The sequence below is a fragment of the Marmota monax genome, unplaced genomic scaffold, assembly GCF_021218885.2.
Source record: "Marmota monax isolate L192 unplaced genomic scaffold, Marmota_monax_Labrador192_F-V1.1 WCK01_AAM20220418_F8-fsc00322, whole genome shotgun sequence".
Classification (NCBI taxonomy): Eukaryota; Metazoa; Chordata; class Mammalia; order Rodentia; family Sciuridae; genus Marmota; species Marmota monax.
In genome coordinates this window covers 402647-424672 of record NW_026692168.1, presented here as the reverse complement: position 1 = coordinate 424672, position 22026 = coordinate 402647, and the positions used below count along the sequence as shown (strand labels likewise).

The 22026-nt window shown below is 35.0% G+C and overlaps 1 protein-coding gene across 9 annotated transcripts in view; it reads right to left on the bottom strand.

Moving 5' to 3' along the window:
* Kansl1 (KAT8 regulatory NSL complex subunit 1) overlaps positions 1–22026 on the bottom strand; it is a 180179-nt gene that overhangs the window by 91107 nt on the left and 67046 nt on the right. Inside the window, exon 3 of one of the 9 annotated variants that reach the window (XM_046421051.2) lies at positions 9707–9757. The exons of the other annotated variants lie outside the window; for them this stretch is intronic. Within the exon in view, the coding sequence (XP_046277007.1) occupies positions 9707–9757 (51 nt within the window). The remainder of the gene's footprint in view (positions 1–9706; positions 9758–22026) is intronic. 9 annotated transcript variants of the gene reach the window in all.

The window sequence follows — 22026 nt, the reverse complement described above, 5'->3', positions numbered from 1 at the left end:
AGTAAATACTTACTAGCTTTTCAGTTTCATAAATCAAGAGCATGTCTGCTTGTTTGGATGTACATGTGACTAAAGTTCAAAGTACTTTTAAAATATTAAGTCTAATACAAAATTCAGTTAGTATTATTCACCTGATCTGAAGGCCACACCATACAACAAGAACTGAAGACAAAGGATCAGCACAATAACCCAACAAGTACAATTTGTATTAGGACAAGTCAAGAAGTTAACGCACAAACTGTACAAAATACACAAACTGTACCTCTAACCAGGAATTCTATAATATAATTCATTATATTTAATCTTACCAAATGCCCTCAGTAGCTTAGGAATCATAAAAGGAACCAAAAGTAATTACCATAAAATTTTCTAACTTGCTGTTAGGTTTCTAACTTATCTTAGGTTTTAAGGGAGAAACTACAGCCAATTCATTAAAAGGCAGAGAAAAGGGAAACTAAAAAGTACTCCTCTACTGCTGTATTCCCCACATTACAAAACAATAAAGGAAAACAATGTTTATATACTAAATAAAAAACTAGCCTTTACTGAGTGAAATCATGGTATATTAAGCTCTCCATATCCACAGCTTCTTCATCTGTAAATTTGACCAAGAGCAAATTAAAAATATTAAGGGAAAAAAGAAATTACATCTGTACTAAATACAGGCTTTTTTGGGCCATCATTCCCTAAATAACATAACAGCTATTTATTTAGCAATTACATTGCATTATGTATAATTAATCATCTAGATACAATTAAAAGTACACAGAACCTCAGGAAGCTGAGGCAGGAGAATCATTAGTTTTGAGGCTAGCCTTAGCAACTTAGTGAGACCCCTCAGTAACTCAGAAAGACCCTGCCTCAAAAAAAGAAAAACAAATAATAAAAGAGGAGTGGGGAATGTAGGCAACTCAGTAAATAAAAAATTAGCCTTTACTGAAGCAAAATCGTGGTATATTCAGCTCTCCATATCCACAGCTTCCTCATCTGCAAATTTAACCAAGAGCAAATTAAAAATATAAAATAACCTCTCAGTTCAATCCCCAGTAACAATAATTAAATAAAACCTAAGATAAAATGCATGGGAGGATATATATCAGTTACGTGTGAATATTACACCATTTATAAGAAATCTGGGCATCCTCAGACTTTGCAGTGAGTGGTAGTATGCCAGAACCAATCCCCCAGGGAAACCAAGGGATGTCTGTACTGCTGTTATTCTTATATCCATATAGAATTTGGCCAAATTTTAAATGGCCAAAGGATCTAGACATTTCTCTGAAGGTATGCAAAAAGTCAAGAAGCACCTGAAAACATGATTAACATCATTAGTTATTAGCATAATCAAAACCAAAACTACCAGGAGAGCACACTTCACAATCAATAGCAAGGCTATAATTTAAAAAACAGATCAAAAAAAGGTTCTGGCAAAGATGTGGAGAAATTGGAATCTTCATACACTGCTAGTGGAATATAAAAGAGCACCGCTGCTTTGCAAAACAGGAAGTTCCTCTAAAAGTTGAGTGTAGTTACTATAAAACCCATCATTTCCACTTTTTTTTTTGGGGGGGGGGGTGGTGTTGCAGGAGATTGAACCCAGAGGTGCTTAACCACTGAGCCCCATATCCAGCCCCTTTTAATATTTTATTTAGAGACGGTCTCACTAAGTTGCTAAGTGCCTTGCTAATCTGCTGGGCTGGCTTTGAACTTGCAATCCTCCCACCGCAGCCTCCTGAGTTGCCAGGATTACAGTGTGCACCACTACATCCATAGCATTTGCACTGCTAAACACATAACATGGATACTCTTGGATCCATGGATGCCTGAAATCACAAATAAAACAAAAGTCTATATATCTTATGTGAGTTCCTATACATACAAGTTAAAACTTGTAGAGATTTTCAATAACTGAAGAAAAACAATTATAATATGCTATAATAAAAATGTGAGGGTATTATCTCTCTCAAAATATCTTACTGAACTGCACTTCAGCCTTCCTATGATGATGTAAGATGATAGAATGACTACCTGATGAGATGAAATGAGATGAATAACAGAGACAATATGATATAGCCTAAAGATACTCCTACTGATTTTCCCATAATTCAGAAAGCTCATCATCTGACTGCCAACAACAGAAACATGAGAAAGTGAAACTTCAGATAAGGTGTACTACTTTATATGCCCCATTTTCTTTATTCATTCATTTTCAAAAGACAAGTGATGGCCAACATTCGGTGAGGAATAAATGAGTTTATTTAGGAAAAGAATTAGACCATGGCTGATGTTTGTACAACTCTGAAACTATACTTAAGTCAATGAACTATACAAACTTTTAATGAGTGAGTTATTTACTTCAATAAAGTTGTTTTTAAAAGCACACAATGACTCTCATCTATGCTAAATCTATTTAAAAGAATTAAATAAGATCAAATAGAGCCTTGCTCAGTGAAGAAATATAATAATAAATGTTAGCCCCAACCCCATTACATAATCACTTTAAAGTATTTAAAGCTAATAATGTCACCATCATTTTATTTATTTTTAATTTTTTTTAGTTGTTGATGTTCCTTTATTTTATTTATTTATATGCATTGCTGAGAATTGAACCCAGTGCCTCACACATGCTAGGCAAGTGCTCTACCACTGAGCCACGACCCCAGTCCCTCCATCATCAGTTTATATGCTTTCTTTGACCAATATTTTAAACAAGGTTAGGAATGAAAACTGTTTAACAAATGGTCCAATGGGAGAATGTGTTAGGGAAGGAAGGGCCGGCCACTCAAGTGACAAAAATATCCAAAGCTTCATCTTCTTTAATAAAAAGTTGTTTTGACAATCAAAAATTGTAGTTCAAGAAAAATGAAGAGAAAACCTAGCCCTTACACCAAAATTCAAATCTTGCTTTCTCACTCTGAATTGAAGAGTTTTAAATAATCCAAATGAAATATTTCAATGGCATTGTTTCTTTGCTTTAAATCAAGGGATTTCAAATTCTGACTTTATGCCAAGAATCACCCAGATTCAGACTGTTACCCAGGCATGGTGGCTCACGCCCACAATCCCAGGGACTCCAGGAGGCTGAGGCAGAAAGACGGCACAAGACAGCCTCAGCAACTTAGTGAGACCCTGTTTCAAATTAAAAAATAAAAAAGGCCAGGGATGTGGCTCAGTGGTTAAGCACCTCAGGTTTTAGTCTTCAATTATTCCCCCTGCTCATCCACTCCCCAAAAATAGACTATTAGGCTCCATTCCATTGCTTTGCCCAGAGTTTCTGGTTCAGTAGGTTTGGGGTATGGCCATAATTTGCATTTCTTACAAACTCCTTGATAATGTGTGTTGATTCTACTGGTCTGTGGGATACATTTTGAAAACTGTTCAACCAAAAAGTTAGATCAAATGGCAACTGTATATTATATTATAATACAATATATATTATAATATAATATATATTATAATTATTGCACTTTAATGAATATTTGTTACAGAGAGTAAAGGACTGAAATTAGGTTTTGCCTGTGTTGGTAACAAAAACAACAAACATTTGCTTACACTATGCAGATCAATATCTAGTTGAAAAGCTTCAATGCTTACCTTCTCACAATTTATGACTTTGCTACAAAATAAAAGGTACCTACTCTTTGTTATCTTTTTTTCCTTTTTTGGTGGTGCTGGGGGTTGAACCCAGAGTCCAAAGCATGTTAAGCAAGAACTTAATCATTGAACTATATCCCCAGCCTCACAAATGTACCTCTTCGAATTTTCTTTTTAGTATATTATTTTTTATTTAGGCACTGGGAATTAAGCCCAGCACCCTGTCCATGCTAAGCAAACCTCCGCCGCTGAATTACACCCCAGCCCAGTGTTGTCTACAGTTAACAACTGATAACAATTTTCACTACAGAAGTATTTTACAGAAACTTCAAAGAATGCAGAGGCCTACACATAAAAGGATACATAATTTTAGATAGTTCTGGAATAAAATGTATTATGTTGGAATGTTACCATAATGAGCTAAGTATCTGCAAAATAACTGCTTGTCTTCTGCCTTTCCCCATTCAAGTGCATAGATGTGTAAAATTCACTTTACAGTATCAATTTTATTAAGTCAGAACCCTAAGAAAAATTTCCTATTGCTTAAATGATAACATTCTAATCTCCAGTCCCAAAACAGACCATACACATCACCCCTATCCAATGTGTTTCAAGTAGCCTCCCTACTGGCCTACCATAATTCACCAATGGCTCTACAATCCAGCCATTAACCATGTGACACACCTAGATCAATGTCACTGAACACTAATGGCATATATCACCATTTTTCTACCTACTGGCTCAACACCCTTTTCAAACTGATGCTGGGGCTGGGACTCAGTGGTAGAGTACTTGCCTAGCAAAGAGTTAAATTCTTTTATAAATAGATATTCTGCAACCTGTACACTCAGAAAAATGAGAAATTATGTTCCATCTGATTCAAATGTATGATATGTCAAGATCATTGTACTGTCATGTGTAACTAATTAAAACAAATAAAAATAGACAGACAGATAAAATGGGATGAAATGAAAGTGTTCAGGGAAATATCTCACCCAAAATGGATCACAAAAGGAAATTACCTTGGAGAAAATGAGAGGACTGAGAAGATTCAAAATAGCAATTTTATCATTTTGAACCCCTAATCAAATTTCTGTGTGTTCAATGTCCAAAATGCATATCAATCAGAAATTCAGATATAGTATTTTCAGACAGTGTTTGATTTTTCAAGTTCGTAAAAGTAGATACTATACAGATACTATATATAGCTATTAATTAAGGGCTGGGGATGTGGCTCAAGCGGCAGCGCGCTCGCCTGGCATGCCTACGGCCCGGGTTCGATCCTCGGCACCACATACAAACAAAGATGTTGTGTCCGCTGAAAACTAAAAAAAAAATAAATATTAAAAAATTCTTTAAAAAAAAAAATTAAAGTATTTGTGTTTCTCTTAAGAAGTCTAAACTGTGTAAGGATTGAACATATATTAAACTGAAAACTGGTTTATCTGGTTCCAGGATTGAAAATCCTTTTGCATTCCCACCTATGAATCCACATTACAAGGTAAAACAAATATATTAAAACAAATGCTTCTTGAAACAGGGAACCTATACATTTAAACTCAGATTATCCCACAGAACAGAGTCTAAAAGAAATCATGCCATTTAGGAATCATTTCACAGAACCCTTGATTTAGCTAATCTTAAGAGACAAGAAAACAGCCAAAGTTCCCTTCTCTTTCTTCAAGATTATCTACACATCTAAATCAAGGTCCCTGGAGAGACCAAGAATTTAAGTCTAATAACTTCTATGCAATACTGATAAGTTTACAAGGAGTCTCTTTTAACTAAGGTCAAAATATTCCATTGGGTTTAGTGTGGAAACATTGGGTACAAATTAAGAAGCGGAAGGCAATTTTCAACTTCGACTCCAAGAAGAAAAATGAAAAGTATAATTGTGGCTTTTTGTTGTTAGAATTTTAACATGAAAGTGCCTAAATTGAACCCAAGGGCACTTAACCACTGACACATCACCAGCCATACCCACACATCTCTCTCTCTCTCTCCCCTCTCCCTCCCTCCCTCCCTCCCCCCTCTCTTTCTTTTGCTGAGATTGTCTTTGAATTTGTGATCCTCCTGCTTCAGCCTCCTGAGTTACTGGGATTACAGGTCTGTAGCCCACAGCATAGCAGGAACAAGTTTTTTTTTTTTAAGTTGGAAATCATAATCTAGAGCTTTTTATATTTATATTAATATGTTACTATATTTGCTATTAATATTATTTTGTTATAATTTGTACCAAACTTAAGTTTTTATAAGTGTTCCATATCTGGGACAATGGGACAAAATGGTTTGAAAGACCAGTGGCTTCTAAACTTTGCTGAATATTGGAGTCACCTGAGGATCTTCAAAAATTGCTAATGCCCAATTCCCACCCCCCAACTTATTTAGTTAGCATGGAGTTCAAACTGAGCACTGAGATTACTAAAAAAGATGAATCTTAAGTCTTGAGTTAAATTCAAGCTTATTTACTGTAGTAGTGTCTTGAGAAAATTGGTTGATATTTCAAATATTTTTCTTATTGGTAAAGAGGAGATGTTGACCATGCATGTTCTATATCACTAGTAGAAATTTTAAAAATTATTTCATTTTAGTTATACATAATTTTGACACAATTAATATGCATAGAATTAAATTCGCTCCAATTCCCTTTCCCTCTCCTCTTCACTCCCTCTATTCCCTTTTCTCTACTGATCTTACTTTTATTTATTTATTGCTTTTTAAAAAAATTAATGAATTATGGATACACATAAAAGTGAAATTCACTGTGATATATTCATTTATGTATTCATCAGATTGATTCCACCATTCCTGCCTTTTCCATCTTTCCTCCCTCCCATTCCTCTAACTCCACTAATCTGTCTTGTATTTTTGTGGATTCCACCCAACAACATTTCGTTCTTTTCTCCTTTACTTTGGTCTAGCTTCCACATATGAGAGAAAACATTTGACACTTGGCTTTTGGGTTCTGATTTATTTCACTTAGCATAAGGCTCTCAAGTTTCATCCATTTACCAGAAAATGCCATAATTTCACTCTTCTTTATGGTTGGTGAAACTCCACTGTGTATGCATATCACATTTTCTTTATTCATACCTCTGTTGGTGGACACCTAGGCTGGTACCCTAGCTTGGCTACTGTGAATTGTTCTGCTTTAATCATCGATGTGGTTCCATCCCTTTAATATGCTGATTTTAGATTTCTTAGATATATAACAAGTGAGATAGCTGGGTCATACGGTTTTTTAAGGAATCTCCATACTGCTTTCCAGAACAGTTGTATTAATTTGCAGTTCCACCTTGTAGTTCTACCATTTCAACGTGGCTTCCACAAAAAAGCTTCCATTGGTTTACCCCAACACACACCTTCACTGTAGCACCTCCTACTTCAGTTTGAGGGAAGTATCACCTCCGAGGGCCCACCCAACCGTGGCTAATTATCGCAAGAAGGAGAGGAACAAGAAAAACTAAACAAACTGACCCACTGCAAGTATATCATATTAAAGCAGTGTGAAATTTATGCATAATCTGTTTCTGCAGTTGGATGTAAAAGACTAACTGTAAAAGACAAAATGGGAGGGACTGGGGTTGTGGCTCAGCAGTAGAACACTTGCCTAGCATGTGCGAGGCCCTGGGTTCAATCGATCCTCAGCACCACATAAAAATAAATAAAATAAAGGTATTGTGGTTCAATTACAGTTGAAAAATAAATATTTTTTTTTTAAATAGGGGAGACAAAATGGGAAAGACCTATGTGAGAAAGAAAAGAGTACAAGTTGAAAAGCAGGCTCAATAAGGCTGCCAAGGTAGCTACAACAACAATAAATAATCTACACATCTAAACCAAGGTCACTATTGTTATTCAGAATGGGGAGATCATAGGACTACTAAACTGCAATAATAATCAAGCCATAGACAGTTGTCTCAGAGGAACACAAAAATACAAAGAGGTAATTAACAAGAATGGTCTGTCCATCAGATCTAGAATTTTTTTTTTAAAAAGGCATATTTAGACAAAAAAAAATCATGTGGCCTTCATTAAATAGATGATAGTTTAAAAACTAATGCCAGGAACAGTGGGGCACATCTACAGATTTCCAGCTACCTGGGAGTCTGAGGCAGAGGAGGAAGGACCATATGAACCCCATGAAGAGTTCAAGATCAGCCTGGGGAACAGAGATCCTATCTAAAAAGAAAAAGGAAAATGGGGGTTGTGGGATAGGAGGGATAGGACTATCAAAAGCGAGGCAATTGTCACTCTATAGGTAAACAGTGTTTGACATATTCTTGGACAGTAATCAAGAAAAGACAGTCAAGAAGAAGGTAAGGTATTACAAAAAGACAAGCACATACTTTCAGGAATAAATACCTTCCCATACAGTTGCTATTGTCTAAGGGGTGAATTCTCCTTTGAAGCCAAGTACAAACAACTCTTTGGGAGAATTATTATAAAGGAATATAAAAAGTGAGTCTGTGCTGCATTTGTGTTTTAGTTTCTAGTTGGCCACCATGTTGTGAGACCACAAGGCAATTAAATTTATCTACACCTTAGTTTTACCATCTATAAAACAAAGGGCCATTCACATGCCATCTAAAGCTTCTTAAAACTGCTAATAAAATTTCATGACTCTCAAGACTATAATTTTTGTAGAAGAGAAAAGGCTATCTGCATTAAAGCAAAATTAGTTTTCCTGCCATAGAACTAGCAACTCAAAAGAAAACATGGCTAATTTTTTGAGACCTGTTCTCAGCTATGTTGCCCAGGCTGGTCTTGAATTCCTGAGCTCAAGTGATCCTTATACCACCGCCTCCAGAGTGCAGGGACTACAAGTGCACATCACCCTGCCTGGTTTCATGAAATAAACTTTACCAAACGCAAGAGCTCACAGAATTCTTTTTCTAAAAGCAAGGTAATCTTACCACCTGATTCTTATTTATGTTCCCTTGCTTAACATTTTAAAAATATTCAAAGCCACTATTAGGCCTTTCGCTGATTACATTAAAATTTTTAAGTTGCCAGTGTGGTTTTAATTGAAAATATCATTTGTCCTGTCATTATTTTTGCAACATAATGAAAAGAAGGGTAGGAGGAAGCACACATGTATACAATCATATATAACTGTGAATTGCTTATTAAAAATGATAACTTGTAATTACTCACATTTTTAAAGTAGAAAAGAGACCAGATGAATGATGCAAATTAGTAATTCTGCTATTTGCCAGCAATAAAAATATGTCACAAACCATATTCATAAAAGCAACAGAAGTCCAAAATACTAAAGAAAACTCTTACAAAACAGATTAAATGAATACAAAGAAAACTGAACAACCAATATACATATACTTGAGGGAAAGAAAATATCTGCAAACTTAACATGTAGGTTTAATGCAAGGGGAAGTCATATAAAAATAAATGCTATTGAGACATCATCAGCTATTTAGGCAATTCATTTATTTATTGTGATACTGGGGGACTGAACTTAATTCATTCCTCATCTCATTAAATAAAAAATGTGTTGATGGATTAAAGGGCTAATTTCTAAAAGTAAGACCACTGAAAATATCTAGAAGAATGAAAGATTTCCACTATTTTAGGTTGATAAAGAGAGCTCAAGAGAAAAGATCACCAGACAAAAATTATATACATAATTTAACTCGCATCCTTTATCCCAGTTGGATTCCAAAATATTTTAACACAGGACTAGTATATTTGCTTCATCAAAAAATTATAAAAAGACTACTTAAAAAGCATGAAGCCAGGTATGGGGGCATATGCCTGTAATCAGCAACTCAAGAAACTGAGGCAGGAGGATCACAAGTTCAAGGCCAGCCCAGAAAGCAAGACCTTGCCTGAAAATGAAATAAAAAGGGGTGTGGGCAGAGGGCTCAGTACCCCAGTATCACAATAAATAAATTTAAAAAATGTTCCACTTCACCATAATTCCTAAATGTGAATTTAAGTAAAGGTGATTTTCCTCGCCAACTTAATGAACATTTTTTAGAGTTGTTTTCTATGCTAATTGGAGTGTTTAAAAGAAAAAAATGATATACTGACATATATTGCTGTTATGACTATAACTGAGAATGTTTTGACAAAGCAAACTAACAAGAAATACCTGTAGTCTTTTGAATTGTTCACACCCTCTTTTCTTTGTAGATTTTGAGACCTTAAATAAATAAAATAAAAATCAAGAGTTGTATTCAAACCAGAAAACATTCAAAAAGTCCATCAAAAGAAATTAAAAAAAAAAAAAAACAGTACAATATATAGTAAAGAAAATTAGGCTCAATCCAGGGGATTTTTAAAACTATTAAGTTTATAAAAATACAACTCAGAAGTACAGTGAAATGATGAACATGTGCATACAGCTATGATATACACAAACTAAAAAGTCCTCAAAGGCCAAGTAACAGGGCTGGGGCTCAGCAGTAGTAATGCACTTGCCTGGCATGTGAGAGACACTGGGTTTGATTCTCAGCACCACATATAAATAAATAAATAAAATAAAAATCCATCAACAACTAATAAAAAGATTAATAAAAAAAAGGCCAAGTGACAAACTGAAAACAGGACATTCAGATGAAATAAAGGGAAGAAAAAGTGAGGTGATAATATTCATTTCAGAGCTAATACCATATACATGCTCATATATTAAAATTTTCATAGCAATTACATGAAGCTATTTTCCCAGTACAAGAAATTAGAAAACTTGAGGTCCTGATTTGTTCAATGATATGATCAGGACCATAGTTATAAAAATGCTAGAACTTGAAAATCTGGTTCCTAATCAAATGCTTACTACAGAGTAATTCCTCGGTGTTGGTGGAGACTTGGTTCAAGTATTATCAAAATCCACAACTCTCATATAAAGGACATACCTTATATACATTTTCCCATATACTTTAAATCATCTTGAGATGATTTAGAATGTCTATCATGTAAATGCTATGTAAATAGTTATTACACTGTACTTGTTAAGGGAATAACAAGAAGAAGTCTGTACAAATACAAACATAATTTCCCCCCAAATATTTTCATCTCCAATTGAATTCTCAGATGTAGACGGCCAATTTTATTATCCCAAAGGAAGACAATACTTTCCACAATGATATTACAACAGATCAAGTAATATTAGAACACATTCTGATTTACTTTTGTGGTTCTTTGCTTTTTGCAAGGGGGTTTTATGATTTTTATCATCAGGAAAAAAAAGCAATAAAGAATTTTTTTAAATTAGTTCAAGGAAGGATAAAATTATAGTGCTATCATTTGAAGGCAAGAAAAGTCTACCTTCCAAGTCCTGTGTACTTTTCAAAATCTGCATTATTTATATTAGCAGGTACAGATTACATACTTCTAGACTTCCTATGATGTGCCAAAACTCATGGATTATCAAGAAATGTTTATTGAATGAATGAGCAAACACTAATTTTAAACAGAACAAGATATTCCAGATTTCCACCTCAGTACAAAGAAGCCTATACAACAAAATTTTGATAGGAAACTGCACTTTTATATTTGAACCACGGAAAGTTCAACCAAATTCACTGACTCCCAGGAGCCTCTAAATCAATTCTAAATACAAAAATACACACTCAGCATTCTTTCTAATCATTTATGAAAATAAAGCGCATTAAGGTTCTGGTGAACCTTTAAAAACAGCCATGAAGTGGACGTATAGGTTGCCAGGTATATAATCTGCATGACAACTTACTTTATGGGGAAAATATCTAGAAATTATAAATGTCCCCTCAGAAAAGAACTGTACCCAGGAGACACTGCATAGCAAAAGATTTAACCTAAGAAAGAAATAGAATTAAGACCCTTTCAGTAGCTGGTGATGACAATTTTGCTTTTGCAGACCTCTCCCAGGAAAGGAATAATAATGACACTGTTCTTTGGGTCTTCAGGCAGAGAGAGAACATTAACCTTCACAGGCCAAACTTACTGCTGCCTATACAAAATGGAAGGTACTTTTAACTCTCCAGTTCATTTTAGATTATTTGGATGTCACATAGAGGGTGGTAAATAAAGTTATCAAGGTAAATAGTCAATTGTTTCAATTTTGCCAGAGGGTTAATATTCTAAATCAGGAATCCAATTCTTAATAGAAAAGAGATCAAACTCTTTATAAGAGAGAGGGTTTGGCTAAAAACATATTTCAAACATAGATGCCATGACTTAGCCCTTTTTATTTCCTATGATTTTTTTTTAAAAGATGGACACAGTATCTTTATTATTTTTTTTTAAGTGATGCTGAGGATGAACCCAGTACCTCACAAATGCGAGGCAAGAGCTCTACCGCTGAGATATAACCCCAGCCCCCTCCTATGATTTTTTTTAAGGAAGACAAATCTACTGAGTTCTACAACCAACTTTCTATTTCTACTTAAGCTATTCCACACTGTAGTATCTAGAGATAATACTAAAATTACCCAAACCTTCATCAAGACTTTTAAAAAAGTTAAGCACTATCTATAAAAGCTACCTTCCTGAAGAATATTTTTATGCTTTGTCTAATCACAACCTTTTCTAGGGAGTTAATTGTTGAGAGCCACAGCCAAAGGGGATGTTGAGAGCCACAGCCAAAGGGGCCCCAGCAAACTTCCAGCTGCCAGCAAACTTCCAGCTGCTGGCTGATGATTGGCTCACAGCGGCCCCAGCAACATCTAGCTGATTGGCTCCTCTGCGGTGATGCTCATTGGACTGTTTCCCTGCCCTTTCAGACCACGGAGCTGCTCATTGGGGGACTTTTTTGGCTCCGCCCACGTGACCCAGCCAATCGGCCTCAAGAGCAGGAGGATTGTGGGAGGTGGGGAGAAGCTTGTGTGGGAGAGAGAGGCTTCGGGAAAGCCGGTGGTGGCAGTTGAGGCTCTGAGGGTTTTTCCTGAGAGACTATTTTGTTTGTCGTGTGTGGTTCTAAAAATAAAGTTAGTTTCTTTTTACAAGTGGCTCCTGATTGTGCCCAGCCAGACTGCGGCAGTTAATAAAGCAAATCCTAGAAATGCTTCTGTTATAAAACCTTCTGTTATAAATTAGGTAAACAAAACTCACTTAAGTACCTAAAATCATAAGCTTTAAGTGAAACAAGGAGCACAGTGATGCTCCATTCATATTAGCTTCTCTAAAATCATTTTACTCATTCTTTCGTTCTTCATTCAAGACAGCTAAAACATCTCCTAAAGAGAGAGCCTGCTTCCATGTAACCTCTCTCTAAGCATTTATTATTTTGAGAATCAACTGTGAAAAGCACTGAAATAAATGCACATTAACCCACAAGCTTCTATGAATTCCACCATATCATATATGAACAAGCTTTTAATTTTCACAGGAACTTTCACACAGTCTGACCCTCTATACACCACAGGAAACAAGGCAAGCCATGAAACCATATTACCATCTCCATTATACATTATTTTTAAAGGTTACATGGTTTAACCAAGGTCATATAGTGACTAACTGGCCAAACTGGTTTCCAATCTTATGAGAGTCCAGATTTCTTTCCTCTACACCGATCCTAAAAGCATAGCAGAAAAATCTCTATCATGGATATCTGATACCCTAAGGGGGCCTCACATTTACAAGTTCCGTTTTTTTTTTTTTTTTTTTTTAAATAAAGAGTCAACAGAGGGGCTAGGGTTGTGGCTCAGTGGTAGAGGGCTCGCCTAGCCTCTGTGGGGAACTGGGTTCTATCCTCAGCATCACATAAAAATAAAACAAAGGTATTGTGTCCAACTACAACTAAAACAAATTTTTTTTTTAAAAAAGAGTCAATGATCTAAGAAATTTGTTCCTTCACATTAGAATGACCTTGAAAAGCCATAGTTCCGGATGCCAAAATATGATCTACTTTAATATGTGCATTCAAATGCAATTGAAAATGAATACGCATTTTGTATTGGTTCAGAAATTCTGAATATATTTTAAAGAGAAATGGAAATTCAACTGGTAAGATACTATCCAATCATATTATCTCTTTCGACCTGCTTAATAAATATTTCAAATGTTTATTTTAAAAAAGGCAAAAACTTGAGGCACCGTGGGAAGCACTGTGGGGGTAAAATTTAACCATTCTTCATTTGAGGCAACAGGTGGTAATAGAAGGCTGTAAGGCAATGTTTTCTCTAGTACAGTGCAAAGATAAAAAACAAATTCAAATCACAAGACAAAAGCTTTGATAGAAAGCCTCAGGAATCTGTATTTTTAAAAGTACTAGGGTGAAGGGCTGGGGAGATAGCTCAGTTGGTAGAGTATTTGCCTAGCATGCACAGGGCCCTGGCTTCAATCCTCAGCACCACGAAAAATAACATTAATAAAAGTAATAGGGTGATTCTAATGAACGTAAAATTTCGGACTACGAACTGAGGATACAAGTTTAGGGTAAAATAACCTTAACATTGGTAGCTGTATAACTCAAGGATTACAGTCTGGATCATATCTTCTCAATAGAAAAATAGGGTGGTAGCAATACAATCTTCCTACTTCAGAGAAAAGTTCTAAAGTATTGAAAGAGATTGATTTATAAAAAGTGCTTAGCACATAGCTTTCAAACAGCAAAAATTCATACTGTCTAACATCAGTTCGCTAAACCAATATTTAACATGAGGTCCTTTATTAGAGCCATTCAAGAATGGGCAAAAACTAAAAGCCTATGCTACCCAAATCACCATCTTTTATCATTGACACTTAAAAACAAAGTCCTCCCCCTATACTCACAAAATTAATCAATAGCTGAATTTAATAAATTCTTCTCTCTTTCTCTACTTGAGCAACTGCAATTCTAGTCTTCATTTCATTTGACATGATTCTCTAGAGGGCCAGCCACAAAACCTGTCAGCTATTCACTTCTGCCACTGTAGTATTAAACAACTATATAGACAATATCTAAATAATGAGTGTAGCTGTGTTTAAAAAAAAGACTTAATTTACAAGAATCACCTTCCATCTGCATTTGGCCCACAGGGCATGGTTTGCTGACTCTGATAATCCTTACAAAATAGAGCTCAACAGACCTTGGCCTGATACCCAAGGGCTTCCTTGGGTCCCCACCATCCTACTACATTCCAAATTGCATTCCATAAATGTAGCTCCTTTGTTTTGATGTTGTTTTGATACTGGGGATTGAACCAAGGGGTGTTTATCACCAAGCTACATCCCCAGCCCTTTGTATTTTGAGATAGTTTCTCAGAAACACAGTAAGACCCTAAGTCTGAAGTCCTCTTAATTTGTATTATATTGCCTAAAGACTAATGACACTGGCTCAACAAATCATACTTTCAAAAATAAGGACTGGAGTTGTGGTTCAATGGTAGAACACTTACTGGGTTCAACCCACAGCATCACATTTAAAAAAAATTAAATAAACAAGCATTTATTTTTTTAAAAAAAAAAGAAGAGGTATTGCAACTTGGCAAAGCACTAAGCAATTTAGTGAGTCCCTGTCTCTAAATAAAATATTTTTTAAAATGGATGTAGTCAGTGGTTAAGTGCCCCTGGGTTCAATCCCAGTACCAAAAAGCAAAATACACACACACACACATACACCCATTGTGCAGCATGATAAACTAGGAAAAGAAATCGATCCAGATTCAAATCCAGATTCTGTTGTTAAATCTCTGCTTCCTCCTTCTCTAGTAATATAGGCGTTAACACAACCTACCTGGTGAGACTAGAAATAATTACCAGTACAAAATAAGTAAATCAATTACCATATGACTTTCATAAATATAAATTTGATAACTGCTATATAAGTTGACTGTCAACAAAAACTGCTAGGGCCGCAGCTCAGTGGTAGAGTACCTGCTTTGCATGTGTGAGGCACTAGGTTTGATCCTCAGTACCCCATAAAAAATATTGTGTCCATCTACAACTAAAAAACATATACTTTTACAAAAAAAAAAAAAAAAAACAACTGTTGAGTATCTTCTATGTTCAGCATTATCTTAATAAAGAAAATATAGACAAAGATGGTCCCTCAAAGAGAAATGCAGTAAGATTTGGATCTTACAGCAGTGTAATTTAGCAACATATTGCATGCTAATTTTCTAACTAATTCTGAAAAAAGGAAAGCTCAGTATTATTTCCAAAAAATATTTTAAGCATAAAGTAAATATTCAGTTAACAATCAACAATTAAGTTTCCATCAAATTAAAATGCCCAGGATCTGACAAGTTTACAGGGCTCTCTGACCTCATTTTCTATCACTTGTTCTATATATGGATTATCATGTCATCTCCTGCTACCCAGGCATTTCTGCTGAAAATCCAACAAACTGAGCACAGCGCCACAATAAGATCTAATTGTTTTGTTCTCTTTGTTGGGAACACGCTTTCTCAAGATCTTTCAAGGCCTTCCTACCTTGCTTCTTATAGATACCAAAGTAAATGTTGCCTTTTTTGGGCTGGGGTACTCAGTGGGTACAGTGCTTGACTCCCAAGTGTGAGGCACTGGGTTCAATCTTTAACACCAAGTAAAAATAAATAAATAAATAAATAAAATAAAGGTATGTGTACATCTACAACTAAAAAAAAACAAACAAGTTACCTTTTTGGACAGGATTTCCCTAACCACTTTATTTTAAAATAACTTCTCCATTACAGTCACTTTCAATCTCCTTACTCTTTTTTTATATCACCTGTTAACTGGCCTCTGGTCATTTTACTCATTGTCTGTCTTCCTTATTAGGATGAATCCCTGTGGAAACAGTAATTTCCTACTGACAGCTATATCCCTAGTAATTAATGTAGTATGCAAACATACTGAAGATTTGATAAATATTTGTTGATCGTTAAATGAATGAAGGATACATTTATTTGCCATTCCAAGCTACATACTTTCTTAAACTCAGGCACTTCTAATTAAATTTATCATGTCAAGGCTACTCTCAGAATAGAATAGGAGTTCTTACTTTAAGGCTTTATGAAATAATGCCCATATTCTGGAAAGTAATCCTAAAGCTTTTCTCTAAAGGGTTCCAATTGCAAAAGCATCTTAGAGCAGCAGTGATTTACAACTTTGGCTACTATATGGAATCTCCTGGAGAGTTTTAAAAATATAGATATCTGAATCCTACTCCTGAGATAGTTTCATAGAATTTTTTCCCACCTCAATTACCCAGGAGATTTTAGTGTAAAGCACAAGTTGAGAACCATTCAATGCATCTCTACAATTTGAAGACAAATTTTAACTGGATCAAGTTTTTCAAAGCCATTATCTATGGAATAAAGAACTCTCAAAAAACTGACATCTCTAGCAAAAAAGATTAATATACAAGTCCCTGAATAATTTTATACTATAAAAGCATCCTAAACAAATATCAGTATTTCTACTCCACTTGAATACAACCTGCCACTGAGATTTTAGAGTACACTCCCAGAACACAAATGACATTTTTCAGTTTAAACTTACGTGAAACAAAAGCTCATTTCTTAATATTAGGTTATGAAAACTTCAAAAATATCATACCTTTTGAAGACAAATCAAGGACTAAATTAAGACCATGAAGTCCTTTGTAGTTTTACCGGAAACCCTTTCAAGCACTGTATTTCCACCAATTAGTGCTATTATACAGGATGACTGACCCTGAATTTAGGTGAATTAATACTGACACCAGACACAAAGGAGAGGGCAGGAAGGAGGAAGAATTTCAGAGTATTTAGATGGTCCCGAAAGGATCTGAAAAGAACAGGTGTTAGACTGACATACGGGGTAGATTTTATTCTTTTGTTGTTGTTGATTTTTCAAGTTCAACAAGCAAACATCAAGTAATGAACCAATTCATTCATACCAATCTGGAGTGTCAAGTTACTGATTTTTACACCCTCGACTAATAAGCCCTTTTAAAAGTGATTGGCAAGACAGAAAGCAAAGCAGCAAACTACTGCTTATTTATAGAATCAGTTAATCCATATATGCTAAAACCACAATGGTTTTTGACTTTAAATATTACTCAGATACTTCACTAAGGCATTCATTCTGCCTACCCCTTTACCTTGACTCTTGACTGTATAGAAACATCTGACAAAGAAATGTCAAATCCTCAAGAGACATGATATAGAAAATCAGAAACTTGAAGCAACTTTTTTTAAAATTTATTTATTTTTAATCTAAAAGGGCTTTTGGAAGAAAGACAGACTCTTTAACTACAAAGCTTCCTCAGCTGGACTTCTTAGTCATATTGTAATATTTTATCCTAAACACTATTCAGTTCCATTGTCAAGTTAATTCACCAAGAAAGTGGAAATGAAGAAACACAGGCAAGTACAAAGCTCATCAATACATCTTAGTTGAGATCAGAGAGAGATCCTTAAGAGACATGAGTAACTGTAAAATTATCAGAGTTAAAAAATGCCATCTCTACAAAGATGGGCACAAGAACAGTTTTAGCTTCATGTGTCATTTTACCCTAAGTAAAATAGTGCCCTTTTTATTAGTAACTTTCTTTCAATTAGGAGCCTGTGGAAAGAAATGTTCTGGGATTAACCAGTAAATATATAAATGAAGTCACATATACAAATTCCAAAAATGTGCATTGGAAATGGAAACAAAGCAGTACAGGATGTAAACTCCATGGTGGTTTACAAAATGTTCTCTTACATATTACATTAATTTTCATATAATAGAAACAACACTAGTAAAAAGGCGGGAGAGTTAACAATGTGGCAGGACAAGAGGTAAATATCACAAGAAACATCATGAGACCAGGACATCTATTCAATACTAGATTACCAACCCAGGAGTAGGATTTGAGTTACACCTAATATAGATGAGAACAACAACAAGAACAACAAAATGTCAGCTGAAGAGAGAGAGTGGAAACTAAGAAAATCTAATCTTACAGGGACTCCAAAGTGGTAGAAAACACAGGCCCGGGAGTAACTGTCTAAGTTAAGGAAAGTAGGGAGGCAAAAATAATAATAATTGAACAATACAAGAGACTATGAACACCAGATGTCTCAATATGTAAGAAAACTCCCCTGACACTCACTGCTGGTTTAGTGCCCTATTCTCATGCAACTATACTCCTTCTAAATCATATGCTATTTTTGAAGCCAGTCCCACTACCTTGAAAACTGTTAATTTTTGCAGTAGAGGCAAATGAACATACCCAAATAAAAGGATATCTAGTTTTGGTGGGAGATGAATAGGAAAGGGAAAAGGCAAACCAGAATAAGGCAGTGGCTAATAGCCTTCTCTCAATACAAACTTAAGGGAGAAGGGCTGAGTAGCATGTCCATGTTTGAACCATATATACCTGAAAATGAAGGGTAGGGGTGGACAGAAATGCTAATTCTGATTTGTCCTTTAGGGATATCTTCCCCTCTTGGAACTACACTTTAAGAATTTCTATTTTTAATTGTTCTTACCCTACTTTAAAGGGGGAGGCAATTTTCTACTTTAAAGGTACAATCTGACTCACCAATTAATTTATCTTCACTGCAAACCCTTAAGCACTATCTGAAATCAGGTAAAGAATATTCTTTTCTTAGGGATGGTGACAAAGAAATAGGGGGCAATCAGACCAAATAAAACACATGATCATAGCAGAAGTAACCTATAGTATATGGTTTATGAAATGCATTAAAGATTTAATCTCAATTTCAATTTCTTTATAAAATAAAACACAAAGTTTATGACATAGCAGAAGATGATGTAAAACTGTACTGAAATAACCTTACAAAGGATATTCACTATGCAAGTTGACGTTAGTATCTGTTCCCCCACCAAAGACATATACAGAAAGCTAATACAGTAGTTTTGTAACCAGAGGTGATTTTGCACCACAGGGCATACATGACACTGTCTGGAAACATTTAATTATCAAAAATAGGAGGGGTATGTTACTGACATTTAAAGAACAGATACCAGAGAGGCTAAAAAATACCAAATACCCACAAGAATTATCTAGTCCAAATGTCAATGATGCCTCTGTTACTAGAAATCCTGCCTAAACAAACTCATTTCTGGAAAACCATACAAATATGGAAAAGGAGGGGAAGAGTGAGTCTATTTAGTTTTTAGAGCCTATAAGAATCCTGCATAGGGCTGGAGTTGTGGCTCAGTGGTAGAGCACTTGCCTACCACTTGTGAGGCACTGAGTTCAATCCTCGGCACCACATACAAGTAAATAAATAAAGGTATTGTGTCCATCTACAACTAAACAAATACTTAAAAAAAAAAAAAAGAAGCCGCCGCCTATGTAAAAGATTCTAAAAACAATCATCCTGTCTTGTAGAAACTATTACTCAAATGATAAAAAAAGTAAGAGGTAGAGATATAGCTCAGTGGTAGTGTGTGCTCTGCATGCACAAGACCCTGGGTTCCATCACTGGTATCACAAAATAAACAAACCCAGAAACCAGAAAATCTTAGGCAGGAAATCTTTTTAAATGACAAACACACACACACACACACACACACACACACACAAAGCTTATCCTCCTCGAAAGTAGTTGAAAAATATGCAAATAGTTCATTTTTCTAAATAACAGTAAAGCTTGAAGTTGACCTGGCATACTCATATATCAGCAAAAGCAGAATAGTGATATAAACTTTGAGAAAATAATCTGGGGGTTAAAAAAACAGCCACTGAGCGGCTGGGATTGTGGCTCAGCGGTAGAACACTCACCTAGCACGAGCAGGATCCGGGTTCGATCCTCAGCACCACATAAAGATAAAATAAAAAGATGCTATGTCCACAGAAAACTAAATAATAAATATTAAAAAATTCTCTTTCTCTTTAAAAAAAAATGCACAAAAATAATAGTTATCTTTTGACCTCAGAATCCAATTTAAAAGGATGAACATAAGACAGGTATAGTGGCACATGCCTGTAATCCTAGGGACTCTGGAGTCTGAGGCTTGATCACAAGTTTGAGGCCAGTCTCAGCAACTTAGCAAGGCATTTAGCAATTTACCAAGACCCTGTCTGAAAATTTTTTTAAAAAGGGGCTGAGGATGTAGTTCAAATGGTAAAGCGCCTCTGGGTTCAATCCCCAGTACAAAAAAAAAAAAAAAGGAAGAAAGAAAGAAAGAAAAAACAATCATTAAACCATGATTCAAATCCAGGTAGACCCACCAGCTTCAACCACTGAGCAATACTTGACTGCTACTTGCAGTATTGTAAATCCATTTTTTAAAAATTCAGTTTTAAAAATCACCGACTATTTATTACACAATGTACAGCTTTATATCTAAACTTAGAACATACTTTTCAAATACCCATAAAAGCTTTAAGAATTGACCATGTAATAAGTCACAAAAGACATAGCTCAAATTCCAAAAATCAGAAAGCATACGGGCCACATTCTTTGAATGCAACAAACTTAGAAATAAGAAGTAAAAAAGTACCAAAAAATAATTCAGACTAGAAATATTAACATTTCTAAATAATTATACTAAAGAGAAACCAAAATTGTTGTGTGTGTGTGGGGGGGGGAGACACATCATTCTCACCAAACTCTTCAAAATGGTCAGTCCAACTATTTCAAAGAAAATGTTAGGCCTCAATGTATATTGAAAGAAAATAAAACAAATGATGTGATTATATTCTTTAAGAAATGCTTTAAAGGGGCTGGAGTTATGTAATGACTCAGGGATAGAGTGCTCGCCTTGCACATGCGGGGCCCTGGGTTGGATCCTCAGCACACATAAAAATAAATAAAATAAAATAAGGTATTGTGTCCAACTACAACTACAAAAAATAAATATTAAAAAAAAAGAAATGCTTTAAAAAAATCCAAAGACAGAATAAATGAATAAAGGTAAAAAATAAATACACTGTACACAAAAAAAGATAACTTTAATCAATGTAATAAAAAGTTAGTTTCTGGTTAAAAACTAAATGATAAAGCAGGAACGCTTTGTATCCAAGAAGAAAAGGGAAAAAAAAATTAGAAATGGAAGAACAGATATAAAAGAATAAAGCAGCACTGAAGAAAAGACTTGAAAAGAATACAAAGCAGAATTTCTTGTCAATAAATTCGAAAAAATCTAGGCAAAATGGGCAATTTTATAGAAAAATACATCACTAAAACTGGCTCATGAAGAGGTTACAAATTTTTTAAAATTAACGACCACAAAATAATTTTTTAAGATGTAAGCAAGAGATACCTATGGTGGTACATGCCTATAGACACTATTACTCCAGAGGCAGAGGCAGAAGAATTGCTAGAGCTTAAGTCTGAGGATCAGCCTGGGCAACATGACAAAATCTAGTCTCTCCCACCATTAATTTATGGCGGGGTATGAAGGAAGGAAAAGAAAGAAAAAAAGAATGGATGAACAAACTAACATACATACAGGAAAAAATGAAATGGCAACTGGTTCAAACAGTCAACTTCTATTAAAATGTCAAGAGCTAATCTAAGCATACAAAAGATAGGATGATTTACCTTTTCAATCTATGAAGCTTCCATAACCATAACCATACCTAGT